The sequence below is a fragment of the Pyricularia pennisetigena genome, chromosome 3 (assembly GCF_004337985.1).
Source record: "Pyricularia pennisetigena strain Br36 chromosome 3, whole genome shotgun sequence".
NCBI lineage: Eukaryota > Fungi > Ascomycota > Sordariomycetes > Magnaporthales > Pyriculariaceae > Pyricularia > Pyricularia pennisetigena.
Window position 1 is genome coordinate 4,386,352 of NC_043742.1, and position 24,342 is coordinate 4,410,693.

At 51.0% G+C, this 24,342-nt stretch overlaps 8 protein-coding genes across 8 annotated transcripts; 6 read left to right on the forward strand and 2 right to left on the reverse strand.

Annotated features, from left to right (window-relative positions):
- Positions 1–2,470: 2,470 nt before the first annotated feature.
- On the forward strand, positions 2,471–3,749 carry PpBr36_02919 (uncharacterized protein; the record flags this gene model as incomplete). The annotated part of the gene is made up of 2 exons (XM_029890096.1): positions 2,471–2,576; positions 2,848–3,749. 2 exons carry the CDS (start codon positions 2,471–2,473, stop codon positions 3,747–3,749), a joined length of 1,008 nt encoding a protein of 335 aa, XP_029754211.1.
- Positions 3,750–5,025: 1,276 nt separating this feature from the next.
- Positions 5,026–8,029, forward strand: PpBr36_02920 (uncharacterized protein; the record flags this gene model as incomplete). The annotated part of the gene is made up of 5 exons (XM_029890097.1): positions 5,026–5,290; positions 5,382–5,467; positions 5,536–5,628; positions 5,722–6,388; positions 6,462–8,029. 5 exons carry the CDS (start codon positions 5,026–5,028, stop codon positions 8,027–8,029), a joined length of 2,679 nt encoding a protein of 892 aa, XP_029753279.1.
- Positions 8,030–9,039: 1,010 nt separating this feature from the next.
- Positions 9,040–10,877, forward strand: PpBr36_02921 (uncharacterized protein; the record flags this gene model as incomplete). Its single annotated transcript, XM_029890098.1, has 5 exons — positions 9,040–9,186; positions 9,288–9,856; positions 9,956–10,023; positions 10,083–10,681; positions 10,788–10,877. 5 exons carry the CDS (start codon positions 9,040–9,042, stop codon positions 10,875–10,877), a joined length of 1,473 nt encoding a protein of 490 aa, XP_029753278.1.
- A 1,031-nt stretch (positions 10,878–11,908) lies between these two features.
- Positions 11,909–12,737, reverse strand: PpBr36_02922 (uncharacterized protein; the record flags this gene model as incomplete). Its single annotated transcript, XM_029890099.1, has 3 exons — positions 11,909–12,027; positions 12,117–12,366; positions 12,447–12,737. 3 exons carry the CDS (start codon positions 12,735–12,737, stop codon positions 11,909–11,911), a joined length of 660 nt encoding a protein of 219 aa, XP_029753277.1.
- A 1,695-nt stretch (positions 12,738–14,432) lies between these two features.
- Positions 14,433–16,878, forward strand: PpBr36_02923 (uncharacterized protein; the record flags this gene model as incomplete). The annotated part of the gene is made up of 2 exons (XM_029890100.1): positions 14,433–14,481; positions 14,624–16,878. The coding sequence occupies 2 exons, from the start codon at positions 14,433–14,435 to the stop codon at positions 16,876–16,878; spliced, it is 2,304 nt and encodes a 767-aa protein (XP_029753276.1).
- A 502-nt stretch (positions 16,879–17,380) lies between these two features.
- PpBr36_02924 (uncharacterized protein) lies at positions 17,381–18,180 on the reverse strand (the record flags this gene model as incomplete). The annotated part of the gene is made up of 4 exons (XM_029890101.1): positions 17,381–17,533; positions 17,619–17,719; positions 17,803–18,048; positions 18,120–18,180. The coding sequence occupies 4 exons, from the start codon at positions 18,178–18,180 to the stop codon at positions 17,381–17,383; spliced, it is 561 nt and encodes a 186-aa protein (XP_029753283.1).
- Positions 18,181–18,750: 570 nt separating this feature from the next.
- PpBr36_02925 (uncharacterized protein) lies at positions 18,751–20,973 on the forward strand (the record flags this gene model as incomplete). The annotated part of the gene is made up of 3 exons (XM_029890102.1): positions 18,751–18,936; positions 19,024–20,516; positions 20,610–20,973. The coding sequence occupies 3 exons, from the start codon at positions 18,751–18,753 to the stop codon at positions 20,971–20,973; spliced, it is 2,043 nt and encodes a 680-aa protein (XP_029753282.1).
- Positions 20,974–22,352: 1,379 nt separating this feature from the next.
- On the forward strand, positions 22,353–23,980 carry PpBr36_02926 (uncharacterized protein; the record flags this gene model as incomplete). The annotated part of the gene is made up of 7 exons (XM_029890103.1): positions 22,353–22,511; positions 22,679–22,720; positions 22,815–22,920; positions 23,082–23,615; positions 23,685–23,757; positions 23,847–23,896; positions 23,958–23,980. 7 exons carry the CDS (start codon positions 22,353–22,355, stop codon positions 23,978–23,980), a joined length of 987 nt encoding a protein of 328 aa, XP_029753281.1.
- Between the last annotated feature and the right edge of the window lie 362 nt (positions 23,981–24,342).

The window sequence follows — 24,342 nt, forward strand, 5'->3', positions numbered from 1 at the left end:
ACTGCCAAAGGCCGCATGTAGAAGATAGAAAAAAAAAAAAAAAGAAAAAAAGTCAGAAGCCCAAGAAGGGTCAAGGCAAGTCATGTCGATAATTGCCTAGGCCCGCGGACAGGTTCGATCATTTCTACGTTTGTACGAAACATTGTTGCACGTCGTCTCTCCAAACATGAAACTTCCCCGAGTGGATCTTCCACTTTTATGGGCTGAGTACTGTCTGGCCAATTGCGGATAATAAACATTTTCAAGGGGCCAACGATTGACGATCAATGAAATTGATTCATGATGTGTTTGCATCTGTGACTAGCAGCCACTGCAAGCGGCCCTGCATGCAGTCTTCCAAGCAGTTTCGTAAACGCTTATCATTGTGCATATCTTCAATGTGCATAGATCTCGGGTCGCCATGTACAATGCACTGTGATTTCATGAATAGAGGAAAACGAGACACGCTGATCGTTAGCTCGCCAGTTCAAGACTGGATCGCCTATCCTAAAAGGCTGTACAATGGTAGTACAAAGGCCCGGTCGCTTTGAGGCGAGGCCAAGCATCCTATAATCACCTCGCTGTTGCTTTGAACAAACCTTGGCATGACTTGCTTGGCCCACACGACTTCATGCCTGCGACTGAAGATAGGTAATGAAGCGCATTTTCCATGACGATTCTTGTCAATTGATCGTATGAACCAGTCATTTGGCAATTTGGGCGCTTGTACAACTAGGGGCCGTGTTCAGCTACATACACATGGTACCATATTATCTCATTGTAGTAACACATACAGTAAAGTATGTAACTAGCTAACAACTCCGTAAGCTGCCTGCAGGATTCGCATGTTTCAGGATTCCTCTTCCTGCGGCCAGACTCTCTGTTTGCTCGATACCCCCACCCCCATATTCCGAATATCGTTTCTTCTGATGTCGTGCCGTCCCAAAACAGCCTTTGTGCGTCTTACGGACGGGTCCAGATGCGGACTATTGTGAGTCTGCATAACATGTTGTCCGAACTAAGGGAGTCGCCAAAACAAAACAAAACAATACAAAATTAAAATTAATGAAAAAAACGAAAATAATACACGGCCATGTTCTTTGTTGAGGTAAGATGACGTTANNCCATTTCTCCTACATGGAACGTACTGTTATCATGTTTAGAAGTTTATCATACATCCATCCCGTCTACCTTTAGATAGTTCGCTCATTCGAGCTGGTTTATTTTGGTACGGAGGTAGTACAGTAGACGTGATGATACCGGCAGTCTATCAAACCCCGCGAACCACCCACCCACTGATCAGCTGGTGCTGGCTTATCTTTGGCATGTTCTTGGCTACGTTCAACCCTTTTCGACCCGTTCAATGTCGTTCATTCGTCGGTGGCTGGCTCACTTGCATCTTTCCAAACAACGGGGCGAAGGTTGAAAACGCTAAGTAGCCAATCCCAGATTTCCATGGAACCCAGCCCCACACAGCCTACCCTACGGAGTAAATACCGTTGCAGTAAGTAATACCTTGCCAGCAGTAAAACGCAGAATTTGAAAATCACCAGCAATAACCGTGCGCATTTTACTGATACCTAACGCCCCTGATTAACGGCCCATGGTTGGTTCTCGTTGCACGGGAGGAGGCGTGTGTGTGGTCCATTTAACAGTCAGTCAGTCAGTCAGTCCATTTCAACCGTTCAAACGAAAATCTTTTTCTGATTGGGGGCTTGACGCGTGGGATGATGGACAGGCAGCCAGCTCCATTGTAGGTGATCAGTCCAGATCCAATGGTAGATTTTTTTTCTTTTTTCTTTTCCTTTTTTTTTTTAACCCCCCTCTCCGTCCTGTTGGCCCGTTAGATAGAGTGGCAGGCCATCCATGTCACACATGCGAGCTGGCAACCCAGGTATAAACACAAAGCCTACCGGAACCTTGAAAACGTGCTCACGGCTCACCCTGTTTTCTGTTCTGTCCTTAGCACGGGAAACATCTCATGGAAACCCCTTCCTGTCATTCCCCGTATTGCCACTTGTCAGTTCTATTCAGGCTTTCTTCTTTTTCCCTTCCATTACTTTTTCGATCGTGTTGCTGCCTTGGTTGTCCAGGATACCGCTTTCATCCCGTGGTGTGGATTCCCTTCCACGTCAAGCATTGGGTCTCCATAGGACCAGTCATTATTACTGTACTACGGTTCGCACCCCCCTAGACCCTAGGCCAATATCATAAGAAAAATCAACCCTTTGTGCGCCTTCCCCGGGGAACGAAAACCTTTCCAGAGTTTTTGCTGCCTGTTATATCATCGTTGATGTCTGCCCGCAGGTTTCTGTTACCTGTGTAAGCTTACTTGCAAATAAAAACCACCCACTGCCTGAACAAAAACTTGCCCTGGCACCCACAAGCTTTGGACACCACCCAAAAAAGGCTTGGGACCGGCAAATTTTGTACAAGCCCACAGCAGGTGCATAAGGCGTTCACAACCCCACGTCGCCTGCGACCACCGAATATGGCAACCGTGACTTTTACAGTCACCGAATTCGACTTGTCCAACTGTCGCCCAAAGCCCATAGCTGACAGAATCAACGATGTCCCGGGCCTCAAGACTAGCACTGGTAAGACTCCTATTTATCTATCTAGATTTTTTTTTTTTTTTTTTGAAAAAAAAAAAGACTGGGTTTCTACCGGTCCGCCGGCTTGGGTTCTGTCCTCTCCTGCAAGTGTCTGGTGCCAGCCGCGAGTCAATTAACGCGACCTGCTCGAATACTCTACGCAAATTTCGGATTTTTTTTTTATTCAAGCAGTTGGAGCGCAAAAAGAGTCCAGCGCAAAAGGGCTGCGTAAATTTCTTATGGCCCACAACTAATGCATCCCCCCAACCGGCAGCTTTCTTTTCCTTCCTCCGCGCGAACCTCGTCCAGACACCTTCGACCATGTCATCGGTGAACACACCCCTCGTCGAGCCGACGGACACGGCACCAGTGCCGCACAACCTGCGCCGCAGTGGCGCCGCAGCCGTTTCCCCGGCGGCGCTGGATGACGACGACGCCATCCCGCCGCTGTCCCTTGAGCTGCTTACGGAGCGCGTCGATCGGGTCCAGGCCCTGAAGCTCGTAGCAGACAGCGTCGCCCAGCAGCGCCAGCGCGCCGCCTACTCGCTCATTTTCCATCCGCTGCCGCTCGCTCTTCTGGCCGCGGGTCTGGCACTTGCCTACAAGCAAGCCAGGCACGACCTTGGCACGCTCCTGGCTCTGTCGTCGGGCGTTGTCATGACGTACCTTTTGGCCATCCGGTACCTCACGGCGCCGTACATCCGCCATGCCGAGGAGATGGGCTGGCCGTTCCTGTCCCGCCTGGGCGATCCCGAGGCAGACGGTACGGACCTCGCCACGGAGGATATGGTGATCGGCACAAAGTTTGGCGACGAGCTTATCGGCGCGTTGGTCCTGCGCCTGGAGCAACCCAGCCGGCCCGGTTCGTCCGAGGGCGGCAGGCGGCGCAACCGCACACTGAGCCTCAAGGGTGGCAGGGGAGTCATCCGCGCATGGACCACCAAGCTGCGGTTCAGATCCAAGGGCGTGGGCGGAGATATGCTTCACGAGGCTGTACGTCTCACGCGGGAGAGGTGCGGACGCGACGCCGAGGTCGGCTTTGCGCTGGAACATGCCAACAGCCTGCGCGTCTTGCCCGACTTGTTCAACGGGCCGTTCAGGAGGGACGAGGTGAGGGCCGCCAAGGCTCTCAAGGCCGTGCTTGGAGAGTGGGAGGGTGGTCGGCGCAAGAGGTGAGGGTGCGTGAGAGCACTTTGGCATCTGTTGTTTTTGATTTCTGCAGGCTTGTTTTTCCGGGCTGCAAGTTCTCAATAGATAGAAATCTGGGTTTGTCAAACGGTTTATAGGATAGTCAGATGGGGAAAATAATGATACCAAGATACCATTCTTTTATTAGTCTTTCGTAATTTCAGGTCAAGTTCCATCTAAAGTAGTCACATCAGTTATAGATTACCTACTACCTGCCATGTTCTTGACTGTGTTAGGTGTAATTGTTCAAGGAGAACAACCACGTACAAAATTTTGACGTTCATCGCGCAGCTCAAGAGAAAAGGCAAAGAAATAGAAGGGCAGCCGACCCTGGATATGACGGTTCAAAAGTTGGCAAAGCGCAACAACAAACGACGAGCCAAGCAAATGGCCAAGACAAAGACATTATGTAAACGCCCAAACGCCTTCGCAAACATGGACCCCAGGCATATCATATCAGTCGTGATGGGCCAGAGGAGCTTCGACGTGACCGTAGCATTCTGACGAATAATAATCAGGAGTTGGGTGCCGGCGCCTTCTTTGGCGTGGGAAGCGTCGAGTCAAACCATAGATTGGGCCTAACAGCTCTTTTGAGAGTTTGGAGGAGTGAACAACACCAGCTGACTAGCACAGCCGCACAAGCCCAAGTCAAGGGCTCACCATAGCCGACAGAATCGCTCGCCCTTTACAGATATTGTTTCATGATCTCGTGTGCAATAGTACCCAAAAAGAAAGAAAAAAGAAAGAAAAAAAGAAGAAAAAAAAGCCTCCCAGTGGTTACGCTTCCATACACAGGAAGCTGTGAGGAGGGAGATGCAGGGATACTTGAGATCAACGGCATCAGACGCCAGGTCACGTGTTGACGCGAAACTTTGTGGAGTAAATGTCAATCTGTAACAACAGAAGGTTCAGGAGGCATTATCAATCCTAGAAATGACGCAAGTAACATCTGGATCTCAAAGTAAGAATATACAATACATGCAAACAATAGGAAAAGCAACGCTTCTTTTGACAATGACTGCAGTGAAAATACGTAGGCTCTAGTAGCCTGTCTAAATTCCTTTCACCTTGACTTGACCTTCACTGCCAGAAATTGAAGCAATCACTGTCATCGCTGCCAAACCCAGCTTCTGTGATAAAACCCTGCCCCCCAATACGCGCACCACTTGGCAGATCCTAAGGGCGTGCAATTGCAAGTCGGTGAAACGCCAGAGCGCGCAATTATCTCAATAGATGATGATTGACCGCCAACGAATCTATCATCATGGGTTCTAATCGAAAACGGACCCATTCGGCTACTATAGATTTGACTGGCGACGACGACTCGACAACGCCAAGTAAACACCCTCGTAATGCGCCATCCTCAAGCGCAAGCAATTCTCGTTCCGGCGAGCCACCCTCGAGAAAGTCATTGGCCACGTCCAACCAAGCACCTTCATCGACTCAGCTCTATGAGGTTGATGACCCGAACTCACGGGCACTGAATCAATCCGATAACTCTCCTGAGCTAGAGTTGTATGGCTCCCTCGGTAAGTCAAGCGTTGTCTTCAATTGCTCGATGAAGTATTGTATGGTTTATGAATGCCGCGATCGCTAATTGATAAGTTTCTGAGTTCAAAGATGTCAAGATTGTTGGCTGTAGATACTACAATGGCATAGTGTCGCCCGGTGAGCTGACTATTTGTCGTCGAGAACCGACCAATCCGGTTTGTCAATCCACAATACTCCATAGCGACATGTATATATCACTGGCAAATAACTGACAACTCGCAAGTACGATGTAAACGCCATCCGAGTGGACAACGTCCAAGGGGTCCAGATTGGCCATTTCCCCCGCAAAATCGTTGAGAAGTTGGCACCTTATGTCGTAGGTCCTGGCCATCTACAAATACCCCCCGAAATAACGTGGCTCACAAGATTTAACTCTGAGGTACTCCGGTATAACTGACATTGTTATCAGGACGCAAACGAGATCGCCATTGAAGCCAAAATAATGGGCGAAAAAGCCACATTTGATTGCCCTGCAAAGATATTCATTTTCGGCACCAGTGAGCCGCTGGCCAGGGCACAACTTGAAACCAGGCTCAAGAACGACAAGCTCGTAAACGCTACGCAACTCAAGCAGACCAAGCGCGAGTCTGAGCTCCGTCGTCTTCCTTTGGAGATTACGGGCACTTCAACACAGTCACTAAAGAACATGCGACCGGGACAGCAAAATCCACAGGAAGCCATGGAGAAACTCATCGGGCAAAGCCAAGTGATAAAGGCAAGATCCGGTGATGATCTGGTGAAGAGCTTCGCAATGAACGAGGAGGCACTGTCCGCTTTGCCTTGTACAGATCAGCCGCAGGGGCTCAAGTCTCAACTTTTGCCTTATCAGCTGCAAGGTCTTGCGTGGTTGACCAAGAAAGAGAATCCTGAATTCCCTGAACAGGGCTCGGACGATAACACACAGCTTTGGAAAGTTGATGCCAGAGGTCGCTACAGGAACCTTGCCACTGAATTTACGACTGCTAAGGCCCCCAAGCTCATAAGCGGCGGCATACTCGCAGACGACATGGGCCTCGGCAAAACGCTACAGATAATCAGTCTTATTCTGACAGGAGGCTCCGGCCCGACCCTTATCGGTAAGATACCATTGCCGAAATCCATCAGCAAATCGCGACGCAGCAGGCTCACTCACGTGTTGATAACCATTAGTGGCGCCCATGACAGTTATGTCGAATTGGAGCCAGCAAATCAAGAACCATGTGTATGAAAATGCACGACCAAGCGTCTATGTTCACCACGGTTCTTCACGATGCAAAGATCCAAAGGAGGTGGGAAGTCATGGTGTGGTCATCACGACGTACGGAACAATGACCAGTGAGCGTCATAACGGCCCTCTGTGCAAAGTTCAATGGCGAAGAGTAGTGCTGGACGAAGGTCACACAATCCGCAATTCCACCACACAAACTGCGGAAGCTGCTTGCGAGCTGAAAGCCACTTCGAGATGGGTTCTCTCAGGCACTCCTATCGTCAACAGTATCCTCGACCTCCATTCGCTGCTCAAATTCTTGAAGATCACGGGTGGCTTGGAGTCGTTGGAAGTATTCCGTTCCGTCATTCAGAGAGGGCTTTCCTTCGGAGACTCTCGAGCAGAGAGCCTCCTACAAGCCTTGATGGGAGACCTTTGCCTGAGGCGCAACAAGAATATGAAGTTTGTGGATCTCAAGCTGCCGCCAAAGACTCACTACGTGCATCGCATCACATTTACAGATGCCGAGCAAAAGAAGTACGATGCAGTCTTGTCTGAGGCCAAGGGTGTACTGGACGACATCCGCAAGAACCCACGGACAAGTCAGAATGGCGGATTCACCAGTGTGCTGGAACGACTTCTTAGACTGAGGCAAATGTGTTGCCATTGGACACTGTGCAAAGGGCGTGTCAAAGACGTGTTATCACTACTCGAAGAACAAAAAGTGGTCGACCTTACACCAGAGAATCGGCAGATTCTTGAAGAAGCCCTCCGCCTGCTCGTGGAGAGCCAAGATGATTGTGCAGTATGCCTAGACACGCTTGATGATCCAGTCATTACACACTGTAAACATGCGTTTTGCAGAAAATGCATTATGCAAGTCGTCGGCGTTCAGCACAAGTGCCCACTGTGCAGGACAGAGCTCAGCGAGGACAAGCTCGTCGAGCCAGCCAAGGAAGATGTCGACAGCTCTGTTCAGGTAGATGATTTTGATGAACTTGCCGGCTCCTCGAAAACAGATGCACTGCTCAAGATTCTTGACGGCACGCTACTGAAGAACCCTTCATCAAAAGTAATCATCTTTTCACAATGGACTTCTTTCCTGAACGTTATACAGCAGCAGCTAGGGCATACCACCTATGGATATGCTCGGATTGATGGCACCATGAAGCCAGCGGCCCGTGATGATGCCATGAAGAAGCTTGAGACAGATCCAGACACACGTATCCTACTTGCAAGCTTGGGAGTGTGCAGTGTTGGGCTAAACCTCGTGGCAGCAGACACGGTTATTCTAGCAGACTCTTGGTGGGCTCCTGCTATCGAGGATCAAGCTATCGATCGAGTGCACAGGTTAGGGCAGACTCGAGCCACAACAGTATGGCGGCTCGTCATGGAGGGCACCGTTGAGGAGCGCGTGCTCGATATTCAGGCCGAGAAGCGAGATCTCGTCAGCAAGGCCTTTCAGGAGAAAGGGAAGAAGACAAAAGCCAAGGAAACACGCATGGCCGACATAATGAGGCTTCTCGGCTGATTCATGACGTAATGCCATACAGTGACTATTTCGTGGTTCTGCCTACCATTACAATCTGACTCATCCATATCGTTGACATCTTGGGGTTGTCAGATATTGCCATACTAGCTTCTCCATGTGGCATATACTCTTGGAACGCAGGGACTTGATTTATGAGGGCGCGAACCAACACCCCACGCAGGATCTACCTTCAAGGAGAGAAAGATGAGTGAATCCATACTTCTATATGAATTGGAACTGTCTCAGCATCTTTGGTCGTTTTTGCTTCTGCTTGAATTGATAGGGATGGTCTCAAAGACATGAGGAATACATTATTTCCGCATGTTATTAATATCAAGTTGAGAAAGTTAACGTGATGTAACAAGTCTCCAAGGCCTGCATTTAGAAGTGAACCCCTTGCCAGACCATGTGTATTTGCTAGGGCAGATCAAAACAACTATAGATATATCTACTGTTGGCCTGCAAAGACTTGTATGGTAGCCGTGGGAATGGGAATGTACCGCGTCAAAAGGTTGAGGATATCTTAAAACTGTGTCTAATCTCTTCAAGAATCGAAAGGCGTCTATGAGGTTACTGCCTGTATCTGCAGGCTTGATGCCAGAGGTTGCACAACAGACGGCTGTTCCTAATATGGGACGATGGATCGTACGGGATAGACTCCGCAGAGAATATGTGATGTTGGTGTTAGAGATTGTAGGGCAACCTTACTGATGCCTTGTATAGAACAAAGACATCCGACGAATACGCGTGGAAGTTCGGGGCTTCGGCATCTCAAGAGCCTTTGGGAACTAATTCCTGGATGGCCTGCCAGGTCAAACAAGCAACGAGAGGCCATTAGCTTTTGCTGCGAGTCAACAGCAAGGCAAGTTAAGACGACATGCCTACCTACGTGACTAGGACGGTGTGTTTTTCTTTTCTTTTCTTTTTTTTTTGTTGTCATCGCACCAACGACGCTTTTGGCGGCTGCATGTGTCCGAAAAAATACAAGGGCTGTATAGCGACAACATGCAATGGAGTCTGAGAAGAGGGAGCAGCTCAGGGTAATTGATTTTGTCTTTCTCGGCCTTGTGTGGGCCGTTGTGCCCTTGCGACTATTCGTTCGACGATGTATAATCCACAACATGGGCAAGGACGACTGGCTGATGGCAGTTCTACTTGTGAGCCCCCCACCCCCAGTATACACACCGAGTCTCGTCTGAGAGCTTTCTGAAGACCCGATAACAGGAATTTTGCTTGCTGCTGACAAACAGTCACGCAGTTTCTGTACACGGGGTATATCATCAACGTTGAAGTCGGCTTAGTGTTAGGGTACGGAATCCATCGAGCCGAGCTGGCTGAGTGGCAATGGCACAGCGCCTTAAAGGTGGGCGACAAGCTCCCGAACCCCAAAAACAGCAAGATGACCAGGGAATCTGCTGACGCCAGAGCCATCCACCAGTCTTACTACACAGGCGAGATGTTTTACATTGTTTGCACGTGTCTGCTGAAGATATCCTTTGGCTTCTTCCTCTTGCGCATCGCCACGGCGCCGAAAGTGATACTGACGATCAAGGTGCTCATGATCGGGACCCTGTCATTCAGCTCCGTCTACTTCATCATGGCCATATTTCAGTGTCGCCCGGTCAGCGCGTGGTGGGACGATAACCCACGCTCCGAGGAACGCTGCTGGCCCTCAGACCTCGTGACGAGCATGACGTTCCTGGCTTCGGCCGTCAACTGCCTTGCTGACTTTTCTTTTGCGCTCCTGCCTGTCCTGGTCGTCTGGCCACTGTCGATGAGCTTGACGAGAAAAACCCTTATCGTGATTTTGATGGGAATGGGTGCCGTGTAAGTGAAAATTGGGTTTTCACATTGAGAAAAAAAAAAAAAAAAAAAAGGAAGAAGAGTTATATATTTTGTCTGACAGCGTTACTATGGAATGGACAGTGGGAGTTCTGTAACCATTGTGCGTGCGACGTTGGTGCCTGGCCTTTTGGACGGCGAAGACTTTCTCTGTAAGAGAACCCGTTCCCATGCCTGCTTGTTACCACTACCGTCCTGACATTGGTCCGAGATACAAACCTGGAACTTGCAATATGGAGCACCGTCGAAGTGGGCACGGGCATGATAGCCGCCTCCTTGGCATGCCTCCGGCCGCTCATCCAAACCCTCCGACACATGTGGGGTGGCAGCGGCCAGGGACCGTCTAGCCGCTGGTGGCAGCTGCGAGCAAACCGTCGCCGCCAGCGCACCGGCCGAAATTTTCGGCCTGCTGCTCAGGATGTTACTGAAACTGGGACGTGGGGCTACAACACTGCGATCAACTCGGCGTCCGGAGGCTCTGGGGAAACCAGAGGGAGGGGCTCAGCAGGCGACGCTAGGAGACGGCATGGAGGAGAGACTTCGTGGTTGCAAAAGGTGCTGCAGATTTCAGCCATAACCACGTCGAGCATTTCAACCTTTACACACCGCGGTAGGGAGGCGCACAATGACGGCACTGACAACATATCATTAGCGGAAAACGGGGTTGCTGTCACTGCCACTGCCACTGCCACTGCCGTTATCGATGGGGATACTCGTGCTGCCCTGGACAGGGATCCAGGGGTTCAGTCACTACCTCGCATATCCCAGGAAGACTCTGCTGTCCAAATACCAACAGAAGATCAAGATCAGGTGAGCCTGTTTTTATGTTGCCGGGGCCTTGAGCGAACAAGACAAGCCAAACAAAGAGCCTCAAAAAGCTGACACACCGGCTTCTGTGCATGCATTACGCACACAGGGACTGTACGAGCGTGTCGAGAGAACATTGTCTCGAACGAGATCCAGTTCCTCAATCCCACCAAGGGGCCAGCACACGGGAAGTGATTAGTGATTAGTTGCCGGTCATGGGCCCGAAAGTATTGAAAATGCAAGGCAAAGTGAATGGCAATGCTAATGGTGCATTCTTTGTTTTTTCCTGGCTTGGCATGGAGGGAGGGCAGTCTGGTTGCCCCAGGACAAGAGAGACAAAGACATAGTGGTGGATCCCAGGCCGCCGAGGCTCGGCTCGACGCCGCGAATTGTTGATAATACAGATTGATTGATAGCATGAAATGTCTTCTCCTTGTTTTAGACAAAAAAAAAAAAAAATCACTCGCCAGGGAGGTGCGGTCAATCAAGCAAGGGGTTTTGTCACAGAGCGGAAGCGAGTGCGTGCCCATGTTAACTCATGATGACTCCAGGGTAAGTGGGCGTTCGATGAAGATTAACTTGATCAAAGCCAACCCGAACATCATTCAAAAACCAAAACTTTGGGTTGCCCAGTGAAATTCTGTTTTCGCTCAGATAATATTCCATGATTCTGGAAAGATTCAGAGCAAATCGAATTCAATAATGGATTCCACGAAATAAACTATAAATATCTGTCTTGCCTATATCTGAATGTCGCACTTCATATTATAGTGCCCGATTTTCGATTGCAACATCGGAATCGCGCACAATTGGTGAGGCGCGGCTGTCGGTGCCGATACCCACCCACGTGCAATCACGCAATGGCACCAGAAGCAATGGCTTCATTATTGGGGACATGAACTCTTCGACATGGGGGCAACTTTGACTACATTTCATCTTTTCAGTGCCTTTTTGATCTTCAGAGACGAACTTTGTCATTCCAAATCGTATTGCGCTTCCTATGGGTGTGTTGATACCCGATGGCTCTTACAAATTGCAGGCTCAGGGTATCAAGACTCTCTTTCACCAGGCAGCATACATCTACCTCATATACATATACACCAGTTTCACAACACGACAATCATCTCCTACATCCAGCCTCAACGGCCCGTTCCATACTACCGACCGCAAGTCCGGATCCCCAACATTGAGCCGAATGCTTCGGTCATTCACTCCAACCCATCTAGATGCCTATTCGAGGCGTTTACCATACTCGGAAAAGTTTGGGCATTTCTTGATATGGCTGCTCTTGCCCGTCGACTCGTTGAAGATGTTGCAACCACCCTTGGCAACGTTGGGTGGTGTGTACACTATTTCGACAGTTAACAAAAAGCCGCAAAGACGCCCGTCGAGCGCAGCCTCAATCGCCTACACAAAGCAACAAGCAGTCGACACTTACGGTGCAAGGATACAGCGAAGTCGCTGCCCTTGTTCCAGACACGGTGGACACCCAGCTCGTCTGCCATGTACGCCACCTTGTTCTCCTTATATGTCTTTTCAGATATGACCTTCATCGGCTGCTCGACATTCGGCTCCGGGAAGGCATATCGGGTCTCGGTTAATTCGCCCTTGAGGATCTTCATTAGGCAATGAGCATTGCCGTGGTCGTGGATTGGGCTTCCTTTGCCAGGACTCCAGACAAGAACGAGCTGTTCGATTGAGAAGACGGGGAGGCTCGTCAGCTCCGGGGCGCCACTACATGTGGAAAGAATTGACAAATCCAACTTACCAAGTTGCTCTTCCCATTACCTTCATCGACGAGGTTACGAGTGTAGCCTCTAGACTTGTCCCCCATCGCATATTTTTGCCAGCCGAACTCATCGGCCTTGTATTCTTCCATCAGCCACTTGAGGTAGTCGACATCGACATCATCTGAAGTTAAGCCTGAGGAAGGACCAAGACCGTCTTTCAGGTCCAGCACTAGATCACCAAAAGTCTTTGGTGGGCAGAGCTGTGGGCTGAGTAGTTCCTGCGCCAATTCAGTAAAGGCAGGAGCGTGGATAGTTTGAACAGCAGACATATTTGGTGGGTTATTTTCGAGTGAGAATCTGGATAGCTTTGCTACGGCCTCAAATGGTATTCAATTCTGATTGATGGTGCACTAAGGAGTTTGGTATGGATAAAACTTGAGGATTGTTGACAAGAAGAAGACAAGAATGACTGTTTCTACTGACAATCGGATAATCAGCTCTGTACAGATATGCTGCAGCAAAGTTGCGGTGTCTCGCCTGGACTCGCCTGACCTCCCATCGGCCCGTATTTGTCAAGTGCGGTGCGAACACGGCGGAACCAATTTTTGGCGGTGGGGCAGGTCCCGTGCAGAGTAAACAGGGCCTACCTACATACGAAGCCTTTCGACGATACATCCTTGCGACCCAACAAAGGCAGTTTGGCAACAAATCAAAACGCTTAACCGGTGCAATTACTCTGGGTTCCCAAAATCTTGGAGCTCAAAGGCACTTACTTGCTTGTGCCTCGTCTGGAAGGCCGTGGAAGAGCTGAACAACATGGGCATTTTCGGGCGGGGAAAACCAGCTTGGAATTACCACAGAAGCAACATGACGGAACCTGCGACGAATCGAAAATGACAAAACTGGCAGCATGAAGTAAGAGGCTATCGTCGGCTGCTTGCGGTTGCAGACTTGCCCATACCTACATCCCGAGGCGTGTCTCTGAATATGCAACCTGAGTCGCAGCGCGCCGTTGTGCATTTCTTGTTTCCTGCTCACCAATTCTATTTATGTCCATACGCTTGTCAGGTTCACGACTCTGTCAAAGCCCCAGATAACAGTCAGCAGCGACAGGTCAGATCCCTGCATACATTGCGCATACGTCAAAGAAGATACTTTAGAGGCAGTGTGGAAACTGGCGCTATAACCGGTCATTCCGAGGGCTCAATTGCCAAGTCCACAGTCCGTTGATTTAGCGGCAAACCGTTTCTTGGACAATCACAGGCCGCCACCACAAGCCATTACCTAATATAAAGGAGACCTGAGGGCATCTTTTACCTAGATATTCGCATTCAAATCTGTACGTAGAGCAGCGAATGGGGCCTGAGTGGTTATCGGGGTTCTCGTAATCTTCTTTGGCTCGGAGAGTGCGCTTGGTTTTGACAAATGGGTTGAGTCAGTGCACAATAAAATGATCAATCTAGCCCATAACGTCAATAAACATCATGCTCAGGATGCCACACAAGTGGATAGCGTCGCAAGCATACAATTTCCACAGTTGTTGTAATCGTTTCATGAAAGTTGCCCATGATTAGCCGGGCATGGTATTCTGAGAACCAACCCACCTACGCAGTATATGTTGTCAGAAGCATCAGTGGGAGAATCGATGGGTCCGGTTTCAGGACCTCTAAATTACGAATTACGAAGTAATTTATAGTCCTCCATCTAACCAGGACTCTAATGTCAGTGTGACCACAGTTCCAACCCAATTGTAGTCCTGTTGGCCCCTGATCCCCTCTGTGGGCCCTCTCTGCGCGCCGCAAAAGCTTACCTACAGCACTATGGCGCGCGATCCAGTGCGGGGTCGATGAGTAGCAAGCTCCAACTGGATTGAAGGGGGAAAAAATTACATTTTTAGTCACATAGGTACAACGAGTTACCTTGGTTGTACCCATCCTCGTACTATAGCCGTTATCTCGAAAGACTGCGGTGCAAAAGGATACCACGCAGTCAAAACCTGCTGCGAGATTTTGGCCCCGTCCATTATGTCGCACCCGTTGGGGACGACGAGCTCGCTGGGAGATCTCCCATCGCGTAAGTGCTACAAGCGCCACTGACCCTAAGCTCTTCTTCACATCTCTAATCGAACCAAAAAAAATATGGCATATGTGTATTCATGCGAGAGCAGTTGCCGTTGAGACATGGCATAGTTACAGGGTCCAAGTCATACTCTCAGTCATTGCGACATTGATCCTCCTCCGATTCTATCTTGAGCATACACATGGTCGAGACGAAAGCTCTGTGGCATTTGCCAAGAAGTTTGGAGAACAAAATGTAAAAGAGGAACCAAGCTCTGCGTCCATCGACATCCCAAAGAAATCTACGACACTCGAGAAAACCAAACCCAGCGGGCCGCGACGGATCAAAGGCGATGTTAACAAGGCCGGCAGGAACGGTGGTGCGCAAGCAGATGTAACCACGACTGGGCGAGAGATCCTGCCGCTCGTCTTCTTCTCGTCCGTCACAGGCAGGACCGATAAGGTTGCCCGTGAGTATGCAGCAAGACTAGACGAATCCCTGCGCGGCTTGCCTGCTGTGGCGGGATGTTCGTTCCGTGAGTCCAGGATTCTGGATCTGTCCGAGATTGACTATGACGAGTATTTCATCTCGGTGCCCAAGATCGGGGCTCAGAAACAAGGCGCGCGTGTGGAGCTGCTCTACCTCCTGCTTTTGCCCAGCTTCAACATCGACACCATCAACGATACTTTTCTTGAGCATCTCCAGGAAACGCACCATGACTTCAGGATAGACACCGCACCCCTGGCCCCGATCCTGGGCTACTCTGTGTTTGGATTTGGTGATAGGGAGGGGTGGCCAACTGAGGAGGAAGGGTTCTGCTTCCAGGCCAAGGAGGTTGACAAATGGATGGCAAAGTTGACAGGGCGCAAGCGGGCTTGTCCACTTGGTATGGGAGACTCCAAGACTGATGCACAGGAGCGGTTATCAGAATGGCACGATGGTGTCGTTGACGTGCTGAGCCTTCTCGCAAAAACTGGGTCGCTGGGTGAAGGTGTGCGCGGTTCTGGGGATGCCGTTGAGAGTGAGGATGAAGGCGGTTCCGACGAGGAAGATGACGAGGTGCTCATCGAAGAGAACGAGGCGACGGAGAAACGACCCAAGAAATCAAAATCAAAAGCACTCGACGACGTGGAAGATATCGGGCGCATGCTAGACACGTCTCGTGCGAATGGCACAGCACCGCCCGTAGCTGTAGATTTCACGACATATGACAAACCTAAGGGCGGCAGTAAGAAGCAGCCAGCCATCCAGAACGTCAAAGAGATGGTGCCGAAAAGCTCCCCAACATATGCAGCGCTCACCAAACAAGGCTATGCAATTGTTGGGTCACATTCGGGCGTCAAGATTTGCCGTTGGACAAAGTCGGCTCTGAGAGGACGAGGCAGCTGCTACAAATACTCATTCTACGGCATCAACTCTCATCAGTGCATGGAGGCAACGCCGTCACTTTCATGTTCCAACAAATGCGTTTTCTGCTGGCGCCATGGGACTAATCCCGTCGGCACGACCTGGCGTTGGGTCGCTGATCCCCCCGACATGATATTCGACGGGATCAGGGCAGGACACTATCAAAAGATCAAGATGATGCGAGGAGTGCCTGGGGTTAGGGCTGAGCGGTTTGCCGAGGCGATGCGGATTCGTCACTGCGCTCTTTCGCTTGTGGGCGAGCCCATATTCTACCCGCACATTAACGAGTTCCTTCGACTCCTACACGCCGAGCACATCTCTTCCTTCCTGGTCTGCAACGCGCAGCATCCTGACCAGCTTGCTGCTCTTGGGCACGTGACGCAGCTCTACGTGTCAATCGACGCCTCGAACAAGGATTCGCTGCGTCGTATTGACAGGCCGCTACATCGCGACTTTTGGGAGCGCCTGCAGCGTTGCCTGGATATCCTACGCGAGAAGAGGTTCCGACAGCGTACTGTGTTCAGATTGACTCTCGTCAAGGGTTTTAACGTCGAGGACGAAGTCGAGGGCTATGCCGATATGGTTGAAAAGGCCATGCCGTGCTTTGTGGAGGTCAAGGGTGTCACTTACTGTGGCACGTCAACATCTGCCGGCGCCGGTTTGAGCATGTCCAACGTCCCTTTTTACCATGAAGTGACGGAGTTTGTCACCGCGCTAGAAAAGTCACTTCGCAAGAGGGGTCTGGCGTACGGGCTTGCGGCAGAACACGCACACAGCTGCTGCGTGTTGCTAGCCAGCGAGCGTTTCTTGGTGGATGGAAAATGGCACACCCGCATCGATTACGAAAAGTTTTTCCAGCTTCTGGAGGAGAAAGGACCGCACGGAGACTTCAGCCCCGAGGATTACATGGGACCCGAGACTCCGGAGTGGGCTACATGGGGAAATGGCGGTTTCGATCCCCGTGATCAGAGGGTGGATAGAAAAGGAAGGCCTATAGAAGCATAGTGTATAGCTCTCATTCTGGGCTAGACTCTGGTTGAGTCTTCAACCCTTAGACACCTGTGCTTGTCACAAAGTGCAAGAAAAAAAAAAGAGCAATTAGCATCATGCCGTTGATCATTAGAAAATTCTGTGCAATATCGCCCCTGATCGCCCAGAGCGATGATGTCTACAGTATATACAAAGTGTTCTACAGAATATGGGAGGTCCCCCTAGGCGAAACGACCACCCTTTTTTTTTTTTTAGGGTTTCCCTGTATTGGTACAAAGGTTTTCAGCCCGATCGAGAACGACCGAGTATTTAGATGGGTGGCAATATAGGTGCCATTTTCTCTCTCTTTTTGCTGTTCGTAACATTTGGTGCTGGATGCATGTCGAATCGAGGTTTCATCATTTGTTGGCGGGATCGAGAGTGCAGATTTCATTTCGGATCGTGGAAACTGGAATGGGGTGCCGGGTGATAATTGCGAGATCTCTCGAGTTTGTATCGACAGTCGGACTTTTCAAGTCTAATCAAGACCTGCAGCGGGAGGCATGTCATCGACATCGACGACGTCGTCTAACGGTCCAGACTTGCCGGCGGCAGCGGCCGGTGCCGAGGCAGCCGTCAACTTCAGGTCCTTGTCGTATGCGATCATCTCGGCCAGGACGTCGAGAGTGGGCTGTGAGGATCGTTGGTTAGTACTGAGAAGAAAGACGCTTCCAGGCCAGCGGTCAGCAGGAAAATAAGTGGTGGCTCTGGCTCACCTTGGCCACGATGCTGTTGTAAATGGGGATCAAGTCTCCCGGGCTCGGGTAGACCTTGAGGGCGCAGTAGAAGTGCAGCGCACACTCGATGGTTTTTGAGGCTGTTTCCCGGGTTATGTCAAGTCAGCGTCCAGCAAAGAAACAATAAAAAGTAAGAGTAAAGCTTGTGCAGGACCACACTCACGATCATTGGCGAGGGCCTCGCCGATGGTGACCTGCTCGTTGAAGAACTGCTCCTTCTCCTCAACGCCAGTAGGGAAGCCAGCCAGCTTGATCTCGTCGACAGCTTGCCTGATCATCTCGAGGCGTTGACCCTCGGCGGCCTCGGCGCCGTCCTTCTCGACGCGCGCCTGCTTGCGCTCGTTGCGGCGCAGCTGACGGCGGAACTCGGAAGATGTGCGGCGCTGGTGGTCAAAGTACACAGCGTATGCTTAGGTACGAGAGCGAGCTAAAAGTCAGGTTATGTATGGACGACCAGGTGTGATAGAGATGGGAGCTCACCCAAAAGACCCGTCGCGATCGCTGCGGCCGAGGCCGTCCATATCATGGTGTTTTGCTGCATGTCGAAAGAAGAATGGAAAAACTGTTTCAAAGTGCTGCTTCTGGTCGGATGGAGAGAACCAGGTGATCGCGTGGGCACACTGACTCCGGTAGTCAAGCTTATATTGTACTTGCAATTGGATGGGCTAGTATGAATGAATGCAACAGCTGTGTTTGCTTCCAGTCGTTTTTGGTAACCTGCAACCTTTGACCTAGTACGCAACCAAATTTTTACAATCTTATCAGCTAGTTCGCGCTACCAGGTACCTTATGAATTGGGGGCTACAAAGGAAGGCACGAAAGCACCTACCAGCTATTGGTAGCTCCTCGCCCAGACCCAGCCTTTGTACAGTGGGTGGAGCCCATGGGTGCAATCAAGGCCCCACCTGGTCGTGTCAAGCTCCATTGAATGGTGGACGGTTAACCGTTAGGTCGCTACACGGTTTGGCATCATCCGAGCATCGTTAACTTCTTGTCACGCAGCGACCAAGCCACCGCCTAGAGGGCGGCTTCGAATGAACTTGTCTTTCATTGTTATTTTTCTGCATTTTCCCGTGGCCTCTCGTCTTCTTCCTTAAGAATTACTTTCAAAATGAGCGATGAACGGGGCCTGAAGTCCCTCCGGGCAGGGGCTAAGAGGAAAACTGTCCGACCGACTATCAGCAACCCGCGACCCGTCAATGAGCCCAACAAGAATGTTGATGTCCCCAGAGGCAGAGACGGTCCCCCCGATGGACCTCCGGCGGCTCGTCAGCGTCCGCCTCTGGCAAGTGGGAAAGTAGGTGCCATTTGCCATTTGCTATTCACACAATGGTTTACCGTTATTGCCCTCGTCTTGGCCGATACTGACGTGGCCCCCCGATAGACCTCAGATCTCGTAAAGCGCCGTTTCTCTACTCGCTTCAATGACTTGCCTACCGACGGCTTTGCACCGCCAATGCCGGCTCTCCCGTCGTTTGATTCATACGAAGCAGCCAGTAGCAGAGATCGGGAGATGAGAGGTGCACCGCCCTCACGGGGTGCGAGTGCTCCCCTCACGATCGACCGCAGGGTTTTGGGTGACCCAAATCTCAGTGCCGAACAGTACGTGGCCAAGATCCTGAGCGACGCCACAGAAGATGAGATTCGTGAATTCGAGGAGTCGCTGCGGGGGTTGAAGGACGGTACGTCTCAACGCCTTCAGGCCAACGTGCTCCAGAACCGGACTCAGTTCATCAAGATCAGCAAGGAGGCCGAGAAGCTCAAGGGAGAAATGCGTGCGCTGAAGAATCTGATGTCGGAGCTCAAGGCTAATACCACCGCGCTCCGATCTGCTTCTTCGGCCAACGGACGCAACGGTGACTCGTCGGACCCCAGTGGTGGCTTCTCTACTGGCCTCAGCAAGCGTGACAAGAGAAGCTCTGTGGCAGACCGTACAGCCCTTTGGAACTCGCAGATGCAGGCATTATACAAGAACGTGGAGGGCTCCCAGAAGTTCTTGCCACACTCTTCGACCCGTCATGTGTTGCAGAACGCCGGGCCATGGATTGAGCTCGACAATGCAACCTACAAATCCAGGCGGTCCATCCAGATCTTTCTCCTAAACGACCACCTTCTCATCGCATCAAGAAAGAAGCGCAAGGCCGACGTGTCTGGTGATTTCAGGGGTCCGGAGATGAAACTCGTTGCGGATAGGTGCTGGCCGCTGCTTGATATCGAAGTTGTGGACATGGCTGGATCAGGCGAGACTTCGAGCGGCCGTAACAAGCTCGCCGAGGCAATCATGGTCAGGGGCGTCGGGCAAGAGACTCTTATCTACCGTACCGAAAAGCCAGATGGACCTGAGAAGGCGTCACTGCTCATGAACATTCGAAAAGCAGTCGAGGAATTGCGAAGAGGGCTTCAGTCGGAAATGGATGCCAACAACAAGGCCAAAGATACCATCAACTACTTTGCATCGCGAGATCCTGGGCTTCTCCAGAAGACTGCACTTCTCGAGACGTTGTCTGATATCAAAGACATGCTCATTGAGGTGGATGGCAAGCAGCATAACTTACGTTGGGTCGAGAGTCAAATGGATGAGCTCGACATTGACATAGCACTGCAGCGTTTTGATCCAGCTGTGCAGCGTGTGGAGAAGCTCAAGGGTCTTGCTCGAGGGTTGAAGAACAACGCGATCGCGCAAGACTTCATCGAGTTCAAGGTGGAGGAAAGGACGGCAAAGCTGGCGGCTATAATCTCGCGGGAGCTGGTTGACTCTCACGACAGCCCGCGCAAGACCAAGCGCAATGTTGCTTGGCTGACGAAACTGGGATTCGAAGATCGCGCCCGCGAAGCGTACTTGGAGGCACGAAGCAACATCATCCAAAAGCGATCAAGGTTAGTCCAGCGGATCCTTTTCTTGGTATATGCTACTTGTGCCGAGCTCAGCAACTGACTTTTTGTGATTTTTTTTTTTCCGGCTACGTGCAGGCAATGTATTTTCCAAGGTGATTTGTGGGTTTACATTTGGGAGATATCGTTTGTATATTTCACTGTCATCAAAAATACCGTGGCCTGCTTCCAAAGCTGCTTTCCGCCCCCGATGATGAGCGTGTGCGTCAAGTGGGCCAAGGAAGAGGTGGATGCCTTCAACGCGATCCTCGCACGGCAGCTCAGCAGCACGGACAGAGACGGCGAGATATGGAGAAAGTGCGTGGACCAGGCCAAGAGTCATGCCGACATGTTGTCTGAAGTCGGACTCGACTTTCGAAACCTGGTAGGACGGGTACCGGAACCTGGGGTGACGAAGAAGGCCGCGTCGCAGGCGCCGGCGCTTGGCCTTGGCCTTTCTTAGGATGAAGGAAAAGAGGAGATTATTCTGCCTATAGATTGCTCTGACGCTTTTGGGAAGAATGTGATGAAGAGAAAAGCAATCGCCGTAAGCTACTACAGGCATATGGGGAGACCGGCGTAAAATCGAAAAGAGACAAAATCCCAGGCAGTAGTGACATCTGTCAGTCTACCACACTAGTCATAGTAATGGTTAATCGAGATTTTCGTCAACACTTAACGGTTAAGGTTATGCCAGGTTAAGGCACATGCTGAAGCAAGAGGTACTGAGTCTGCTCGTTGGCGACAAGCCCGAAGCGGGGCAGCTCATCCCTGAAGGACTGAATCCTGCCCCTCTTCAGCAAGTACCCCCATAGGGAAGGTAGTAAATGGCAGCGGTTTACCGCCTCAGGGAGCAAAGGTGTCCAACCAAGTCCTGGCAGACTGCCTGTATCGAGAAAAATAATGCACAATTGCCTGATGTCTTTGAAACGGCCAGTCTCCAATTTATTAATAGGCTACCAACCCGTTGCAGCTACCCACCCATTTGTAGCAGATTCGGTGGTTAAGACGTCCGTCCATTTGTCTATCTTCCCTGAAGCTTTTAAGTACCTACCTATTTAGGGAGAGCGATATCACTTCAAACGCAACGCCCACGATAGTCTTGTTGTTATTCCTGCATTACAATGTGTTGGAGTTTAAAAGGTGCAATTAGTGTCATGGGGGAATGGAAAAGGAAAACTCCAAGCCAAGTTCTTGTCTAGAATCTCTTGTACGCATCCGATAATGTTTAAAATCTAGACTAGACAGCAAGCCAACCCATTTCATACACCAAAAGCCCGGGCAGGTCACCTTTTGCGTCCTCCACTCTCGAACCCGCTTAATTGCAGCGCGCACGCACCAGAATCGACCCTAGCTTATTACATAGACCCCGCAGCAACTGAAAGCAACAAGTGCAGGAGCAGGCAAACAGCTACTGTAGACTAGCTCAAAGAACGACTCGCCTCCAGCTGAGTGAGGTGCCTTCCGCCTCCGACCTGTCAATCGACAGACAAAGTGCCGCCACCCCCCGTTTCGCGCGACGCAAAAAAACCGCCCGCCCACACTCGACGCAGCAAACCAAGCAGGCAGGCAGGCAGGCATTCAGCCCAATCCCGACGTCACATTTGTTTGCCCGCCCGTAAACGACGACATTTATTGAGCCACAAAACCTCATCTACCACGACGCCCTCCCACCGCCCTTGCCATAATTTGACAAAACAGCCTTGCTCCAACCAACATCACCAGCAGCAGACCAAGTCAATCGGTAAAATAGTATTTTCGATCGAGCACCCGACCCTCACCGCCGCAGAGCTAGCCTCTGATAAACCATTCCCAGCGCCAGAAGACGAACATCAAATTAAGATGGACACCAACATGGAGGACGTCGGGCGCGTACCTTCGGAGCTTGCCCCCCAACCTTCCTCGGAGCCTACTACGATTCCGACACTGGATGGATGGATTGAGAGCTTGATGGCATGCAAGCAGCTGGTCGAGGCCGATGTCCAGAGGTTGTGCGAGAAGGTCCGTCGGCGCGTTTGATTCAGCATGACCCGGATGGGAAAAACCCCCCCCTCTTTCTCTCGCTATGTGGCGCTGCATTTGCACGCTAGGCCATGGTCATGACAAGAGAAAGCGTACATAGAGATCATGACTGACGCGCTTCATTTGAACCCTCCTCACACTCACAGGCGCGCGAAGTCTTGCAGGATGAGTCCAACGTCCAACCAGTGGTAGGTTCTTTGATCTTTATCTCGCCTTCTCTGGTGGAAGCAGCTGCGTACACGTCCGTACCGTTTGTGGCAGAGACTCACGCTCGCCATACAGAAATGTCCTGTCACAGTCTGTGGTGATATACACGGCCAGTTCCACGACCTCATGGAGCTTTTCAAGATTGGTGGACCAAACCCCGATACAAACTATCTTTTCATGGGTATGTTCCCTTGCCGCTGGCTTGCTCAGTGAATCAACTTCACTTCTTTGCCTGCCACCAAACGACCCGGCCACAACAGGCTTGACCTGCGCTTTTCCGGTTGGAATGCTCTCTCTCGCGCGCGCGCCACCGCATTGCTGACCGGTCACTCCATACAACAGGCGACTATGTAGACAGAGGCTACTACTCGGTGGAGACGGTTACTCTTCTTGTCGCGCTCAAGATCCGTTACCCGCAACGCATCACCATCCTCCGCGGAAACCACGAGTCGCGCCAGATCACACAGGTGTATGGCTTCTACGATGAGTGCCTTCGCAAATACGGCAACGCCAACGTCTGGAAGTACTTTACCGACTTGTTCGACTACCTGCCTCTTACAGCGCTCATCGACAACCAGATCTTTTGTCTGCACGGAGGTCTGTCACCTAGCATCGACACTCTCGACAACATCCGTGCTCTCGACAGGATCCAGGAGGTTCCCCACGAGGGGCCCATGTGCGACCTGCTCTGGTCGGATCCCGACGATCGCTGCGGTTGGGGAATCTCTCCCCGTGGTGCTGGCTACACGTTCGGCCAAGACATTTCCGAGGCGTTTAACCACAACAATGGCTTGACGCTGATTGCCAGGGCCCATCAGCTGGTGATGGAGGGGTATAATTGGTCGCAGGATCGTAATGTGGTTACGATCTTTTCAGGTAAGAGCCATGACAGATAAGCATGATCCTGTCTGCTCTTGGCGGTTCATTAACTTTGAAGCACTGTAGCCCCGAATTACTGCTACCGCTGTGGTAACCAAGCTGCCATCATGGAGATTGACGAGCACCTCAAATACACATTGTGAGTTGAAGTCTACTGTTGATCCCCACGGCTTTGAAACCCGGTCATCTTGCAGCCAACCTTGTCAGGACTAACGACACCAAAAACAGCCTTCAATTCGACCCCTGCCCGCGTGCCGGTGAGCCGCTGGTTTCGAGAAGTAAGTGTCCTCCATGAAACGTTTAGCTGGGCTTGGATCCGCTGATCTGACATTGCCCCAGGAACACCCGACTACTTCCTATAATGAACTCGCCAGCAAAAATTCAAAGCCTCGTCATCTCGGTTTTAGCAGGAATGGGTTCATGCCGTGACTTTACACCGGATGTATCTCCTACCATCAGCCTGTTTAAACATTGCTTGAGAGCAAGGGAGTCCATTAACCTACATATCCAACATTTGAACTCGAGATGAGAAACGGGGAGGAACCTATTGCAATCACTACCGACGTTATCCTAAGTAGGGCTTTGGTACCCTTTTCTGTCCGTGATTATTGGGTTTAGAGCAGCGGTTTTCCTCCACGTAGAGGCCGGCAGGAAGCTTTCAGTAATTCTAGATGCCGGGTTGGTATGGACCCCTTTGTCGTCAACAACAGTAGACCTTGTCTAG